The 17,748-nt window shown below is 44.3% G+C and overlaps 3 protein-coding genes across 3 annotated transcripts; 2 read left to right on the forward strand and 1 right to left on the reverse strand.

Annotated features, from left to right (window-relative positions):
- Positions 1-3,476: 3,476 nt before the first annotated feature.
- LOC130702703 (skin secretory protein xP2-like) lies at positions 3,477-4,222 on the reverse strand. The gene is made up of 4 exons (XM_059497490.1): positions 4,213-4,222; positions 4,078-4,092; positions 3,959-4,020; positions 3,477-3,914 (listed from the first exon to the last, which is right to left on the reverse strand). Exons 1-4 carry the CDS (start codon positions 4,220-4,222, stop codon positions 3,477-3,479), a joined length of 525 nt encoding a protein of 174 aa, XP_059353473.1.
- A 9,175-nt stretch (positions 4,223-13,397) lies between these two features.
- LOC130702702 (uncharacterized) lies at positions 13,398-14,939 on the forward strand. Its single transcript, XM_057524320.1, has one exon. The coding sequence runs from the start codon at positions 13,398-13,400 to the stop codon at positions 14,937-14,939; it is 1,542 nt and encodes a 513-aa protein (XP_057380303.1).
- Positions 14,940-15,055: 116 nt separating this feature from the next.
- LOC130702736 (uncharacterized) lies at positions 15,056-16,411 on the forward strand. Its single transcript, XM_057524360.1, has one exon. The coding sequence runs from the start codon at positions 15,056-15,058 to the stop codon at positions 16,409-16,411; it is 1,356 nt and encodes a 451-aa protein (XP_057380343.1).
- The last annotated feature ends 1,337 nt before the right edge of the window (positions 16,412-17,748 follow it).

Raw genomic sequence — 17,748 nt, forward strand, 5'->3', positions numbered from 1 at the left:
TGCATAGCACGTTCGTTACCTAATCAAAGATGTTAGTAATCGGAATTATATTCCTTTTTTCCATCACATAGGACACCTTCGTTAGCTTCGCCACTACTTTAAAAAAAGAACGCAATTGAATTGTGCACAACAATAAAAGAAACTCCGTGTTGATTTTTTAAGATTATGTTTAGGAAAGAATATCAGGTCAAAATGCCAAAGCGATGGCGACAAATTGCCAACGCCAATTGTACGAACAAAGTCAACTTGAAATGATTAAGTCGACTGAGGCTTTCGTTGAAAACCATTTGGCGATAGACTGAGAGAAGCTGCGCTCACAGCAGACGCTCAATATCAGAAAAGCGACTGCGTTATATTAACATTTGCCGATGCAAACGTCTACTTACGCAATACCATGCAAAACATACAAATGTCCGACTGTTTTCAGTTACCTACGAAGCTCGTTCGGAAAAAGTCGTGAGCTTTCACAGTAGAACGGCGCTTCTCTTTTCCCAGGCCTGAGCCGTTCATCTCGTTCCATTCAAACCTTTTTAACGAACTACTCGTCCTGCAAAAGAACATCTTCTATGCTTCCCTAATTCTTCTCGATTGGTCGACTTTATGAGGCGGGGACTGTTTCTTGGCGGCCAACTCGTCATCTACTCTCTGCTGATTGTCGCCAACGAGAGTAACAGAATCGAAATACAAGAAAAAAATCAACACAACCATGTCCGTCTCCGTAAATATAGTTGTGTCTAATTTCGTGCACGTCATCTGCCATCACTGTCTCGGCTGTTCGTCGACCAGGGCAGCACCGGCGGCTGTCATCATGACCACGGATCGGCACCTTCATTCAGTACTCCAGAGAATGGATCCACCTTTAAAAGCCATCACGGCGCCCCAACTCTTCTACGTTGCACCGTTCAAGAGCTCCTTCGCCGAGCAATGAGTTTTCAGTTTTTTTCTGAGTATCACCAGTCATCAAAGCATGAAGGGTTAAACGAAACAAGTCGTCGACGTTTGAAGTTTCATTGTTTTGTGTACACTTTTACTTAAGAATAACATCCTCTTTTCTAAAACTATCACTCGTGTCCACGTTTGAAGTTAGATCAAATGAACTAGAACATCCAATTCCCTAAAACATTAAAATTGCATTATAAAATGAAATCAACGAGTAAATTAAGAATATTTACTGTCAAACCTAAGCTTCATATCCGATTTTAGGGCAGCTCAGCTCTGCTCTAAACATGAATAAAAAAGCACGAACAAAAAATCAACTGAATAATATTCGAAAGAAGGTCACCCGATTGCTTTTTTACTTCACCTAGATATAGGAATAAAATCTCTCCATTATTACGAGCTACTTGCTACATTTGAAACGCGATACCTAACTCAAGACGTGCTGTGTATGGATTAAGAATGTACGGTACTCATAACCGAAACACCACGAATTTCCTGCATCATATGACGACATGTTCAAATCATCACATGATTATTTAAATATACAATTTGACGGACGGAGTTTATTTTTTGTTGAAACGAATTTTTTTTTTATATTGACAATGTTTTTATGGCAATCATTTTATATTACAAATTAACAAATATTAACTGTCGCGACCGAGGAGAAGCTTCCCGGTCTTACGGCGGGAGACAATCCAATCCCGACCCGTAATTAGACCATCCGACTTTTCTATTATGGCTTTTTTTCGCATGTAATTAATTTCTAGCATGAAAAAAAATCTTTTTAAAAGACATTAAAAGAAGTAAAAACTAAAGTTCATTTATGAAAATTTTTAATTTTGTTCATTTTGTTTGCTAAATTTAACATGTGCCATAATGAACTATAGCCTTTTATCAGTGATAGTTAGATCATCTATTGTACAGTATAAAAGACTTGATAAGACACCTTATGTTTGGTAACGGTGTTGGTTCGCTAGCGCCGTTACTGCGTGTATATAGTAGCCTTATTAATGATTATCTAATTCTAATTGCAGGTCTAGGAATGGCTGGAAAGAGTGACGCAAAGGTCGTGGCAGGTAAAATAACGATGGATTGTGACCGCGCCGGATGGTTCCATGGAAGGCAAACGCTATAAACTCTAAATGGAAATTAGGTGTCCACACGGTGGATTAAAACGGATGTGATGACCAATCCCACTCTTTTGGGTTAGTTAAGCTTCGCAAATATTTTTATTATATTTAAATCAATCACGCACATCAAAGCACGAATCAAAGCAACTTGATAGAATTACGTGTTGGAAATGGCAGGATATACGTAATTGATACAGCTGAAATAATTTGAATAAAAAATGCTTTTTCATACAAAAAAAAATGTTTACTAACAATAAAATGATTCATCGCTCACGCGGGGAATGTCCGTGGAATGGTGGGGTAGAGAGCCGGAAGTTAGAGTAGCGTTCGATTCCACAAGCAACGTCTATTCTAACCGTAGTTCACAAACCCGTTACCGATAAATTTTTGCATGGCCGTCGATAAAAACAAAACGCGTAAACCTGTGCAATATTTCGTAAAAATTAAAAGGCGTTTCCTACGTTGATTGAATTTATATTTACACCATGCGTTCGATGTTACAGATATAAATTATAGGACATGTTTTAAATATTCAATCGTGTGTCGGGAAATCTAGTAAATCCTATAACTCTTTCCGTTAAAGGCGGTGTGAACGGGAGCGACTGGCAGTTCGTATTCATGGACAGGAGCGACAGGCAGTAATCTCTTTTGGGCTGGAATCCAGCTACGCCAGTAGCCCAGGTCCAAGTGAACTTCTCGCCTTCAGGTGAAACCCATTAGGAGGATCCTTTGTTGGTGTTGCCTAGGGCTTCACCGTACGATTCTTTTCCATAAGAATTGTAGGTGACTCCTTCCATCTTCGTCTGGGCCTGAGACTCTTCGCTGATGGTGTATTCTGACTTGTATGTTGTCCGAAGGCTATAAGATATACAAAATTATTAAAATCCTGACTGAATACATTATGTAAATTCATGTACGGAATGCGCTGACATCTCTTGTATTATCGGTACAAAAAATACATGTTAATATGAATCAAAGGCAATCTAAAATCACGCGAGAAAAGAGTGGGCTTGTATGTCGTATCCGTATTAAATTTAATCTACATTTTATAATCGACGGGGACACCTATAGTTTCTTCCATTAGTAAAGTGTTTGATCCCAGTATCCTAGTTTAGTTTTGAATCGTTTCAATGGAACGAAAATACTTTATTTCGATTACAAAAACGAACGCAGTGATAAAAAGAACAAATGAAATTTATGCTTTGTTCATTCAGTTCCCTATTTATCTTAATAGTTTTCAAATTGAATAAATAATTACGTATATGTAATACATTTTAATAGTGGGACGTGTAGGGGTAATCGTGTGCCGAAAATAATAGAACGTTCGCAAATCCCGGCTACTAAGGATTTCATTATTCTCTTCGATCTACTGCTAGGTGGCTTTTGCGCAGAAGATTCAATGAAATATTAGATTTTGCCGTTAGTTGAACTGTTCGCAGCAACAATATCTGATGCAACAGCTACGATGGGAGTGGGAGCTGGTGCGGAGATGGGAGCAGGGAAGTCGAACTCGACGGAGATCTTAACCTGAACGGGAGTACGAGCTGCAACAACAACTGGTGCATGGGCAGGTGCCGAAATGCGACCAGGGAAGTTATGCTCCACCTTGACTGGGGCAGGTGCAGCGTAAACAACTGGAGCGGGAGCAGGAGCAGAAATTCGAGCAGGGAAGTCGTCTTCGATCTTGACGGGAGCAGGGGCAAGATGAGCAACTGGTGCAGGTGCAGGAGCAGTGATGAGAGCAGGGAAGTCGTACTCAACTTTAACGGGAGCGTAGGGAGCGGCAACGGGTACTTCAACAGCGACCTCCTGCACGGTGACTTTAATCGGGTGCTGGACAGTCACCTGTAGGGTAATCTCGGAGACGCTGCCATAATTGTCAAGTGTACCAGGTTGGCTCCGGGAAAGGCGAGAGTACAAGTCTCTGCTTGCTCCGTTTGACTTTTTGTAGCTTAACAAGCAACCGAAATAATAAAAATGTAATGTTGAAAAAGAGGTACGCTGTTACGTGACACGCTGCGTACTAATTTCAAAAAATTATATATTTTAATGTACAGCTTTTACGAGCTACTTGGGTGCCCAGAGGCTACTCAGTCAATAACAACTTGGAACGTCAAAGTGCACAACAAATTTCAAATAGAACTGTTTTTCATACTTAGATCTAGGTTCAGGCATTGGTGGAGGTGTAGGTAAATGATCACGGTTAAGGTGCGTCTACACTAGAAGTTTTTACGGAAAAGTTACGGTCATACAGACATACAGAATCGATACAGGCATACGGAAAGCTTATTCCGTGCAATCTACACTAGCGATTTTCCGTAACTGTATTCCTGTATTCCTGTAATTCTGTAAGAAAAAAAGTTTGAAATGTTTCAAACTTTTTCCGTAAGCGAGAGCTTCCGTAAGCTGAAAATAAGGGCTGACCAATCAGAATGAAGTATATATTTTTAAATACTTTTTATTAGTACAACAACACATAACTGCAACATTGTTTCTTGATGTTCGTATCCCATAGTTTTCGTGTGTATTTAAAAATTTAAATTTGAAAAATAAACGATATCAAAAACATGGGGCGTAAACTATCTCCAAACAAGAAGAAATCTCCAAAGAAAATAACAGAAAGGTAAATAATTGAATTGTATTGGTTGCTTTTGCTCAGTTTTTGTAAAATTTTAATATTTTTTAGACTGAAACTAGAAACACAAGACATCGAGAGGTTCATTTTGTGTATAAAAAATCATCCTGTATTGTATGACACAGCATTGCATGATTACAAGAACGGACAAGTTCAAGCACAAGCCAGGGCAACAATTGCAGCCCAATTTTATTGCAGTAAAAGCACCATTACAATAATGCATATCAAACTTTAATCGTGGTCCTTTTTTGTTGCATTAGAAAGCTGTAGGGCTCATTCTAGTCCAGTTGTGAAACTGTTTTACATCACGGAGAGCAGCAGGTTGTAATAAAGTATGATACCATGAATGGGTATCCCGGTTTTCTTGCGTATTGTGTAGACGAGTCCACCTACGACCTTCATGAATTTTTTTAAATCAATTATGAAATTTCAAGTTTGAATATTATGAAACGTATATGACAGATTACCAAGAGGATGTTTCCTTCGATATTGACGTTCCTTCATCATTTTTCTTATCTTCCACATAAGTGATAACATCAAAACAATTTCTGTGGTTTCAATAAGCTGGTCTAAACTAAGATCCATGGCTTAAAATAAAAAAAAATACACAGTTAAGCGAATACTTCAGGAAGAACGAAACTTCGAGACTTTTTTCATCAACACTTGAAACAGACAGATTAGAGTTGACACTTGTTTGTTTTGACAACAAAGTTCGCCTAGCGGGATGTGCAGGAACTACCAAAAGGTTGCTCCGCCTTCTATAACGCCCATTTTCCGTATGATGTCTATAAACCTATGTGCAGTATAGATTGCGCTACGGAAAAACTGAAATAGCGTGACAGCAAGACTGTATGCCTTTATGCCCGTATGCCTGTAACTTGTCTGTAAAAATTGCCAGTATCGACGCACCTTTAGAGAGAACTTCTTCAACAGCAATTTCGTCGATAACGAAATAGAGAACATTCTCAAGTTCGCGCAGGTTGATTGGAACAGCACATGCGAAGACTAAAAGACTCAGGAAAACGCTCAGCCTGCCGTACTGAATCGAGCAAAAGAACGCTTAGTAAAAGTGTTTTACGTACGTTCATTCAAACAAACTAATAATACAATAGAGTTGACCTACAAGTATGCAATACGTGATGGATACAAGACCTACCATTTTGCTTAATGTTTAACACAAAGTTCGATTTCACGGTAGTGGTGACGCTGGAAGATTCTGTTTTTCCTACTGACTGTCCTCCGTTTTATATACAGATTTTGATTCAAAAGAAGTGACGCACAGACCGAGAGCCACTGATAGAAAAGAGTGCGTACAAAACCATGTTAGTGTGTGCAGTCACCTTTATGAAACGTGTAGCGCTACTAACGAGCGAAAGCCGGTGATGCATCAAAACATTGCATGGAATAAGGCAACACCTGTGTGAGGTGTGCGATCCAGCTCCGGGATGAAATGCGGCATACGAATACAGCCTGTGTAATATGAAATCTTTGCAATAGATACATGAACTCATTTGGTAGGTGGTTGTGCTACATACCGTCGAGTTCAACGTCCAAATATTGTAATGACCACGTAAAACCTGGCTCAATGTTCTGGTCGACTTGGGTACTTGCGTGCGTTGCATTGACGCACGTGCTAGGGGCACAATGTTTCAGCTGCGCCATGGACGCATGAACCTGTTGCGGAAAAGACGTTGAACGAAACACAAAACAACGAACACTTTTAAATTCCTGTATTTTAGGCCTTGCCTAACGACGTTCGTTTCGCAAAACGTCTCGTCACACTCTGCTAACTCGTCACATTTCGACTCCAAAACCAGGAGGTAAAACAGGGGGTTAGGAATACATGGATGCCAACTAGCCCACGGCTAGCAGGAAGAAAAAACGCTCCAGGGCTAAACGTTAGCATTTCGTCATTTCGCAACATTCGGCCCTTCCTGACAAAAAAAAAGATCTCCTGATCTAACAATAAACAGAGGAATTTGGGGAAAAGAAGAAAAACAAGTACGGAGACGAAAGAGACTGCATAGGCCTACATGTCAACCATATTAAATTAAACTTGGTCGTCTGAGTTTTAAAATTCGAACACAAACAGGGAGAGAACACAAAACTAACAGATACATCGAATTTAATCGGGCGAACGAGTATACTAAGAGATATCAAAAATTAGCGACGGAATCCGGCAACAAATCGGTTTGGTTGACGAGACAGTCTTCCTGATCTTGTGGTGACTGAAGACGTTCTAACTGGAACGTTCTCTTCGTCCTCTTCGTCGTTGGCCGTCGAGTCCGTTCCCAGGTCGTCTTCGTTTCCGATTCTGTCGACGTCCGTGGCGTCTTCTGCAGATTCCGGCTGTTCACTACGGCCAGGACAATCTTCGTCAGTCTCTTCGTCCGGTAGCCAATCTACTTCACGTCGCGGGAAGTAACGTCGTAATTGAGAAACGTGGACGTTAAAGCGGCGCCAGATCCTTTTTCTTCTATGGGCAGGAAGGTCTTCTACCTTGTAGCAAGTTGCTGACACTCGCCTGCAGATTTGATAGGGTCCGACGAATTTGGCCAAAAACTTCTTTGTCCTTCCACTACACCGGGGCTTACGTTCCACGAGCACTAAGTCACCCAGTTCGAAAAGAGGGCTGGGTTTCCTGCGGCTGTCGTAGGTGTGTTGGCTCTTCCGTTGTCTCTTGAAGGTTAGGTGACGCGCGCATTTTCTCCATTTTGTAACCTTCTTTCGGCGTTCTTCGTGAGTTTCGGAATCGTTGGGTGGCCATGGAAAGTTGGCTTCGTGTGGGAGAACCGCTGACCGGCCGTATACCAGTTCGAAGGGAGTAATTTGCGTTGTTGACTGTTTCGCGGTATTGATGGAGAACGCCGCTTTCTGTAGCCCCTTGTCCCAGTCGTCATGTTCGAAGTTCACGAATGCTGCTAGCGTAGCGGTTAGGGTTCTGTTTGCCTTTTCCACCAATCCATTGGTTTCGGGATGTTCGGCTGAAGCTAAAATGTGATGCACTCGCCATTCGTGGAAGAAGTCTGCGAAGGCCGCCGAAGAGAAAGCGGGACCTCTATCGCTGATGAACCTTCGTGGAGGTCCGTGCTGGAGGAAAACGTTGTTTTTTAGAAAAGCGACTGCCGCTTCGGTGCCGGTGTCTTTCACTGCTTTTACTTCGATCCATCGGGTCAAGTAGTCGATACACACTATCACATGGTAGTTCCCATTTGCTGTCTTCTGAAAGGGACCTAGATGGTCTGCTGCTACCATTTCGAACACTTCTTTAGGTGTAGGAATAGGACATAGTTTTCCGACTGGATATCCTACCCGAGATTTGAAAGGTTGACAGAACTCACAGGTACTCACATATGCCTCTACGCTTTTCTTCATGTTCTTCCACCAGAATCGTTGGGATAGTTTAGCCAAGGTTTTCTCTAAACCGTGGTGGCCACCGATCGGTGTATCGTGACATGCAAACAGAAGATCCCGACGGATGATTGAAGGCACCACTAGGAGACGTTGGCAACCTGGCTTGACATTCTTCTTGTACAGTACTCCTTCGTACAAAACGAAACCGTTATTTTCCCTTGGGGGCCGTATTTATCACCGTACCCCTGAAGGCAGAGAACAAACTTCCTTATGTCTCGGTCGGCGTGTTGTAGGAGAGCCAGTTGTCGAGGGGAGTATTCTGCCACTTGGGCTCCGCATAATATTCGGTCGGCCGGATCGGTTAGTTCTTCGACGCCAACGGGGGCCCGAGATAAGGCATCAGCTACAACGTTAGAAGTCCCACTGAGATGTTGGATGTTAATAGAGTATTCTTGAAGAGTGATGATCCATCGGGCTAACCGGCCATTCAGATCTTTCTTTTGCGACAACCACCGCAATACTGAGCTGTCCGTTTTTACCGTGAGCGGCCGTCCGTAGACGTGATGTCGTAGTTTGTTCAACGACCAAACGAGAGCTAGGCACTCCAGTTCGTTACTATGATACTTTTCTTCAGCTGGTGTGAGGCGCCGACTGATGAACGTTACCGGTTGTAGACCCTTTTCTCCGACCAACATTAATACGGATCCAATCCCCTTGATGCTAGCGTCCGTGTATAATTCTATCTTCGATACCCCGTCGTCGCTCACCAGGACGGGCGCGGAGGTCAGTTTTGCCTTTAGTTCCATCATAGCTACTTCGTAACTCTGAGTCCAGTCTCGCTCAACGTCGGCTCCTTTCTTCAGAAGATTGTGGAGAGGCCGGGCGATGGCTGCAAAATCTCGGATAAAGCGACGATAAAAAGAGGCCATCCCTAAGAATGCCCTCAACTGGGTCAAGTTTTTAGGCCGGGGAAAATCGCACACTGCTTCTACTTTCGCCAAATCGGGAGAGATACCTCGTCTATCGATACGGTGCCCTAAATACACCACGTTGGACGTACCAAATGTACATTTGCGTGCGTTTAACGTTAAGCCGGCGTTTTCGATGGCTAGTAGGACTCGGTGGAGCCGATCGTTGTGTTCTTTTAAGTAGCTCCCAAAAACAAGGATGTCGTCCATATAAACGAGACACTCCGTCCATTTTAGTTCGTCTAGTACGCGATCCATAAGACGTTGGAACGTGGGCGGTGCGCCGCACAACCCGAAAGGAAGTCGTAGAAACTCGAACGGCCCGTCTGGGGTAACGAATGCCGTTTTTCTTGGTGTTCTTTAGTCATTGGGACCTGCCAAAACCCACTCTCGAGGTCTAGACTAGTGAAAAATTGAGCTCCGCTAAGGCGATGCAACACATCTTCTATCCTAGGAAGTGGGTAAACGTCTTTGATGGTCAGGGCGTTGAGGCGACGATAATCCACACAAAATCGAATTTCCCCATTCTTCTTTTTCACCAGAACGACCGAGGAGCTCCATGGGCTATGTGATAAAGTGACGACCCCATCTTCACGCATCTTCTGCACTTGGTTTTGAATAATTTTCCTTTAGACTTCACTCACCCGGTATGGTGACGAATGAACGAGTTTCGCTGTGCCGGTTTCTATACGATGTTCTATTAGCTTCGTCAGTCCCTTTTTCGGTAAGAAGCATCGCCAGTGACTTCTGATTACCTCCATCAGCTCTTTCCTTTCCTCTTCGGTTAAATCGGGGTTGATGTTTACTTCAGCCTCGTTGAGCACCAACTCTTCGCCGTCTTTAGAACTGCCCTCCGATTGTAGCGACCCAACTACCGGAGCCGGTACATCGCGTTTTCCAGGAGCCACTGCCTCCACGAATTGTACGCTCGACGCCGAAATGCTCTTCTTTTTCTTCAACTTGACGCTGCAATTTCCTTCTGTTGGAGCTTCCTCTGCAACCAGTTCCTCTTCTACTAGGGCTCCCATAACCATAAATTCGTCGACCGCCTCTCTGTATCCACTTTTGGTCGCGTTAGGAATCGATTTTGATTCGTTTTCCCCGTAATCAGCCCGATTAGCACCCGGTGTTTGACGAGTTCCTTCCGATATAGGTGCCACCGACTCGCCTAACTTCTGTCCAATCTCCTCACTCGCCGCGCCATTGCCGCTAAAATTTTCCGTTAACTTCTGATCGTTCGTAACTTTTACCATAGCCACGCCATCCTTAACACGAATGACCGCTTCGGCTTTCTCGATCCAATCCATCCCCAAAACCATCGGAAAAATTGCGTTTTCCATCACCAACACCTGTCCCAATTCAGTAACTGCATTGTCAAAACGCACCATGAGGTTAGTTTCTCCAGTCAGTGGGAGGACCTGATACTCTAGCGTTCGCCAAGTGTTGGAAGGCTCTCTAACTCGGAAGCTCGACCGTCCGCGAATAAGATCGGCCAGAATGACGCTGTTCTTCGCTCCCGAATCGACCATGGCTTTCAACGGACCAACCCAGAAAACATCCACTTCAATAACGGGACTCCCACTCGATGGTTTTATTACGGGGGCTTGAATGAAATTTACCGCCGACCTTGCCCCGAGGGGTCGGCTGATGCGTTTCCCGACGTCGAGGTGGGCCAGCGCGGATTAGGAGGAGGACAATCACTGAGATGTGGCCAAAGCCCGAGCAATTGTAGCACTGTACTTCGTTCCTCGTGCCCAGAGGGCGACGTTCGAATGTTACTTGCTTGGATGCTGGCTTTTCAGGTACAGGCGACGTAGATCGAGTCGATTTACGGTTTAGGAAAGCTACCTGGCTAGTCAGGGCTTCAACGGCCTGGAACAGCGAGTTGTTGGTTTCCTGGTTCCCTGTGGTTCTCTCGGTTCTCAGTGATGCGCTAGGGGAGTGGGTGACTGGCTCGCAAATAATTTCTAAGCGACGAACTTCAGTAAGGAACGCGTTAACTGAAGCGGGTGGGTTCGCCATCATGACCGAACGCATTTCAGCCCGGTGTAGTCCTCGAATTAGGTATGGGATCAACTCGGCATCGGTAAGAGGTGTAGCTCGTCGACGGCACAACTTCACTTTGTCGAGTGCATAGGCGGATCCGGAGTCGTTCGGCAGTTGTTTTCTCCCTTCCACCAGTACTTGCCACTGGCCTTCCGTTAGTTGTACTTCAAAGGCCCCTCGTATACCGTTAATCCAGTCGTTCCACTGAAGGACGTTTGTTCCAATTTCTTCGTGCCACGTAAGCGCCATCCCAAACAGCGAACTTATGGCGGCTCTTCGTTTATCTACGTCTCCCCAGTTTTCCGCCAGAGCCTTCCGATTAACCAGCTGCAACCAATCCTGGAGTATCTCGTCTGTTGATCCTGAATACTTCACGTCACCTTCGAGCGTTATACGGACAACGGCGGCTGGAGCTGGGATTGGGGGTTGAGGGTCGGGTGGAGCCGCAGCTGGAACGGCTAATAGCCGGTTGGTTAGGGCCGTTAGCAATTCTTGTTGTTGTTGCTGCATCTGCTGTTGTTGTTGTATCTGCTGTTGTTGTTGTATCTGCTGTTGTTGAAGCTGGAACTGCTGTTGTTGTTGCTGTTGATTGGCCGTTAGTGCGGCCAGAGCGGCGTTCAGGACATTCGGATCCATGTCGGTTAGTTCGACTCTCAATGTTTCTTCGGCGTCGAGGAATTCCTCAAGCTTTCTATTAAAGCAACGTTCAGGGAAGCACAAACAGTTTTCGTCACACTGTTGATGCCCCTTTGCGCACACACACCTTGTACAAAACCCTATTCCGCAGCGGCAGCGAGACCGACTCATTCGCACCCCGACAAGCCTGACCAAAATGTCGTATGTTCAAAAGAGTTTTTTTTGTTTGTTTTTTTTTCGTTCGTTTGGTTGTTTCCGCAAAACCAGCGATCACTTAGGTATCGGATGGCGGAGATTTGAGGCGATACGATTCAAGACACTACGCAAAGCAAGGTATACCTCCCTACGACAATGTCGCGCGACTAAAACGAGGGAAAACCGCGTGCTCTCCACGTTACGCTAATCGATTGCGCAGCAAACCAGATGAAACGGGTATAACGAACCCGCGGCGAATTTTACGACTGATTCCGATTTCTACGTTGACTTTCGACGGAGAACTTTCAAGACTGTAAAAAAAAGGAAGAGGAGGTGAAGAAAAGCGTCCCCATTGACCCTTTTCAACTTCAATTGGACGCAACGCGAACGTTGCGAAGCGGTAGACGACATTGCGTCTTGCCGAACTTATAAAGAGGAGCATCTTGAGGATAAAATCAGTGTGACCAAGACCCTTTATCGGAAGAAGGTGAAGTGTCATAGTGTTAACTAAAGAATCTTGTGCGTTATTTGTGCGAACTATTAAATAGTCGTGTACTTTAACTAGGTGGATTAGAGTTGTTAAAACTAAAATAGAATAGTGTCGTAAGTGTTATCAATACTTCCCTTCGGGGCCCGTGGGTGATAGTGAGCGACTTGTGAGCGTTCACCCACGGTGACGGGAACTGGATGTTCGAATTGTGTTCTTCATCAATTGACATCACGGTGCCTGAGTCGTGGGTGTAAAGTCGACGGGATATTATTATTGTTTTAAGTTTCTAGGCTTAATCCCTAAATCCTACAAGTAAGTAATCAAACCCCCCTTTTTTCACGAATGCTACTCATTGTGACCATAGAGCTGAGCAATTCCCGATATTTTATACATGGTCCGTCGAGCCGGAGTAATCTATGAGAAGGTTCATGAGGGGAGGGGGTGAGAATCATTCCTATAAGATACTCTATTAGACTGAGTAAGTCGGTTCCTAGAGTGGCGCGATGCCAATAGAAAGTTCTACGGAAAATTCTAGTTCGGCGGTTCCTAGAGTGGCGCGCTGCCAATAGAAAGCTCTACGGAAAATTCTAGTTCGGCGGTTCCTAGAGTGGCGCGATGCCGACAGAAGCTCTAAGGAAAATTCTAAAATTCGGTCGGTTCCTAGAGCGGCGCGATGCCGGATAAAAGCTCTATGGAAAGATTATACTTTCGCTAATTTAACGGGGAAATTAGTAAGCCGCGTTCAAGACGACGGTCCTATGGCGTACGACCTACGTTCCATTTTTAACAGTTAAAAAAAAAAATAAAAAAATAAAAAAATAAAAAAAAACGTCACTGCGAAGTATCGACGAATTGAACGCATGTAGATCGTTAGGATTGTTCACACCCAAGGGGAACTTAGATTTAAAAAAAAAAATTGTTATTATCATTTTTTCATGCCTATACTTGATTGTTAAATTCTAATCTTAAATAATTCTCATTTCAGCACATATACCCCAGTTAAAATGGAGAAAACACTTCGGCTAATCGAAATTTATAGACTGAGGTTTCAGGAGGTTTTAAGGAGAATTAGCGAAGAAGTTGACAAACCCGAGGCCCCCGAACTTAATGGGGTAGGGGAAGACCTCGCCTCAAAATGGAATGCTCTCCGCTCTCTTTACGAATCCGCGATCGATGACTCCGAGACTGACGAACTAGAAGCTCGGGTTAATGCCATGGAGGATTGCCGAACACAATATCACAAAGCGAGGGGATTAATCGCTAAGACAAAAGAAAGTCGTCAGAGCGTCCCTCCTCCATCTGACCCATCTGAACCAGAACCAGTATCATCACACCATGTTTTTTCAGCAGTCATAGCGAAACTTACGGCAACCAAGATACCAACATTTGCCGGAGAAACATTAAAGTGGCCAGAGTTCTGGGGGCTTTATGAGCTCACGATTCATAATCTACCTGGACTTTCCTCGCTGGAAAAATTCGTAAGGTTAAAAGAAGCCTTAAAGGGAGAAGCATCAGCCGTCGTCGAGGGTTTACCTCTGACCAGCTCTAACTACTGTGCGGCTATTGAGCAGTTACTATCTCACTATGGATCAACAGACGTAATCATTCAAGAGAATTTTAGACAGCTCCATAATTTACCAGTGGTGCCTCCGGGAAATCATAAGGCTTTAAAACAGTTCTTGATGGAAGGAGAAGTGCGAATACGCAGCCTTGAAAGTTTAGGTGTTGCGTATGACGGTTATGCTCGACCTTTCGTATCTCATCTGGTGGACCGCTTACCCAGAAACCTACGCACCGCTTGGTACCGCTCCGCATCTGATCGGGATGATCAAGCCGATGTCAAGGATGTTTTGGCCTTCCTTCGTAAGGAAGTAATGAGCCAGGAGAGGAGCCAATCTTCTGAATCCTCCGTTCGAAAACGTACGAACACGTTGGAGACCTTTACTGGTTATGAAACTAAAAAGACTAGGTTGATTCCTTCGGTAGCCTCGATGACCTCGATGACGAGAACCGGGTTTAAAGGGGATTCCCGGAACGAATGCGTCTTTTGTCGCCTACCCCATTCTCCACTCAAATGTCCCTTGCCTCTACAGAAAAAATTAGAAGCGGTAAAGCTTGGGAGGCTTTGTTACGCTTGTCTGCGAAAAGGACATCAAGTATCCAACTGCAAGAACCCAAATCCTAATTGCAGGAGATGCAAGCGTCGTCATCACACCGCCCTGTGTCGAGACGATAAAGACCAGCCTAATCAAGACGTACGAAACAACCCAACAACGTCCACCACCAAAACCTCGGCTAGCCTATGCACCACTCTTCCGCAAGGCGGAGATATCTTTCTAAAGACCGTTACGGTTTTTCTTTACGGGCCCAAAGGCAAAATGAAGGTCACTTGCCTTATCGACGAGGGGAGTCAACGATCCTATGTCACTGACCATGTCGCTGAAGAATTGGGACTGTCGTACAAGTTCAAACGCTTTCTATATGCTCATTTGGCTCTAAAAATATTGTTGAACCCACAGCTATTCGCTGTTTTTGCCTTGAAATAAGTGGTACTCGAGCCGAGAGTGAGCGTTTTGAACTGAATGCCCTAGCCCAACCGGCACTATGTCTGGATTTACCGGCACCAAAAATATATGCGGTGACAGAATTGTCTGATCGTATTATGGCAGATGAGCGAATTGCGTCGCATTGCCCGGGTCTTAATAGTGTCGACTTCCTCTTAGGAGCCGATTATTGCACCCGCATAGTAAACTACAAAACCATTTCTTGCCAAAGTGGATTGCTTGCTATTTCAAGCAAGTTTGGGTGGTTGGTATTTGGACAAGAAAAACGCCCTGGTGCGTCTGGTATTTTAACCCTTTCTACGGTTATGGGAGTTGAATTATTTCCCGATGAAAAAGAAAATGGAAACGAAGACCTGCGTAGATTTTGGGACCTGGAACACTTTGGTATTTCCGACCCACACCACGGTGGAAACGAGCCGAATCCATTAACTGAATTTAGCAACTTGATCACGAGGAGTTCAAGCGGCCGTTACTCGGTACCTCTTCCATGGCGACCGGACAAAAAGGATCTACTTAACTCCAATTACCATCAGGCCTTGTCCCGATATAAACGCCTTCTACGCCACCTCCAAGAGGATCCGAGTTTATTTAAAGCCTATCACCATCAAATCCAAGAATATATACGGTCAGGTTATGTAAGCAGATTGGGAAGTAGTTCCGATGGCCAGATAACGGGACCTGAGTATTATCTGCCACATCGAACTGTAGTTCGCAACGAAGCCATTACTACAAAAATCCGGCCTGTTTTCGACGCTTCCGCTCGGGGGGATCACGACCTCTCCTTAAATGATTGTTTGGAGACAGGTGATAATTTGAACCCCGAGTTGTTAGAGGTTCTGTTAAGATTCCGCTGGAACCGCGTAGCCTGGGTGGGGGATATCGAAAAGGCCTTCCTTCAAGTGGAAATAAATCCCGAAGATCGAGACGCCCTCCGGTTTATTTGGACGGACGACGTACCAATAGGTGGGGAGCAAATAGAACCCTCTATTTTCCGGTGGAATCGTGTCACGTTCGGATTGTCCCCTAGCCCCTTTTTGTTACGCATAGTCATCCGGAAGCATTTAACCGAGGCCGCTGGAATTGATCCTTCCCTAGCTCGCTATATAGAAGAAAATCTGTACATGGATGATCTTCTAGCCGGGTCCCACTCTGTCGAAGAAGCTTCAAAGACCATCCAGCGCGTCATCAACGCCTTTAGTGGCGCTTGTATGAGGTTGACTAAATGGGTTACAAACGAACCCTCGTTAAAGTTTTCGGTACTCCAAACCGACACCCTTACATCAAGTAACACCGCCTCTCGTCCTATCGGATGTGACGAAAACTCAAAGATTTTAGGAGTCATCTGGAAACCGAATGAAGACTATTGGACCTTTGACTTGTCCAAAATATTAAGCCCGTTGTCCAATATTCCGGAGAGCGTTACCAAGAGACAAATGTTGAGCGTTGAGAGTTGAGATCATCCATCATACTCATTGTGACCATAGAGCTGGGCAATTCCCGATATTTTATACAAAGACTCACGAAATCACCGATGCGACCTCGTGACGAATTCGTAGAACGGTAACGAAAAAAAACCGCGGCGTCGCGAGACAGGACACTGGAATTATTACCTCAGATGCGATCTCGCCGCTGCCACCAAATGTTGCGGAAAAGACGTTGAACGAAACACAAAACAACGAACACTTTTAAATTCCTGTATTTTAGGCCTTGCCTAACGACGTTCGTTTCGCAAAACGTCTCGTCACACTCTGCTAACTCGTCCCATTTCGACTCCAAAACCAGGGGGTAAAACAGGGGGTTAGGAATACATGGATGCCAACTAGCCCACGGCTAGCAGGAAGACAAAACGCTCCAGGGCTAAACGTTAGCATTTCGCAACAAACCGTTGTCACTTACTGGACTACGTCAAAAAATTACGTGTCGTAAAGTTCTTGTTCGTTCTATCCTTTCTCGATTATTTCTTTGTAATCAGTTGTTTACGAGGATAGGTCTCGAAATTGCAAAACATACATAATAGTATAGGGTTTACTGGTTACCTGTCGGCTGATGCAGACTGGCACTCGTTTCTGCTACGGTATTCTGTAAAGATGAAAACGTACTGGGATGGGAGAGATGGGGGGATTCTCAGGTATTCGTAAGAGACTGCCAAATGGGCGTGGTTGATTCCATGTTGATTTAAGCGTCGGATATGAAATGCGGACACGTATTTTATGCAATTCTTATGAATCCTAATGGACACCTTAACCAACAATCAACGGACTTTGTTCTTCACTCTTAATGGTTACGGCAGCTCATCCAATTTTTACTTGTTTTGCGTACCAAAATTTGTATTGTTCTTTGCATCGTAAAAAATATTTTGAATTCATTCCAAGCTTTAAACAAAAAATATTTGCCTTCTGGCTGAAAATTGTAATGCATTGATCTAGGCATATGTGCGATCTGACTTTAATTGCTGTTTGGGCCATCATTGAAATGACAAAATATGGAACACGAAAACGAACAATTCTTGAAACACAGTCTTACGGAAATTACTTCCATTTAATAAAACATAAAACTTTAAAGCGCATTAAACTAACAGGGATACAGAAGTGTCCTGAACCGTTGCCAAATGTAAAGGCAGCCATTTCTTATCGCGCTAATAGATGGTGGGTGAGGGAAGCATCCACACAACTACTGTCTTCACATGCTTGGAACGCCGCAGTGTTCCATCAGTTTGCGGCATGCTTCTCTCACTCATCATGTAGTAGCACGACATAACGTCAGGACCCTAACGTCGACGTTAGGGTGCTGA

Source organism: Daphnia carinata, chromosome 1, assembly GCF_022539665.2.
Source record: "Daphnia carinata strain CSIRO-1 chromosome 1, CSIRO_AGI_Dcar_HiC_V3, whole genome shotgun sequence".
In the NCBI taxonomy this organism is placed as follows: Eukaryota; Metazoa; Arthropoda; class Branchiopoda; order Diplostraca; family Daphniidae; genus Daphnia; species Daphnia carinata.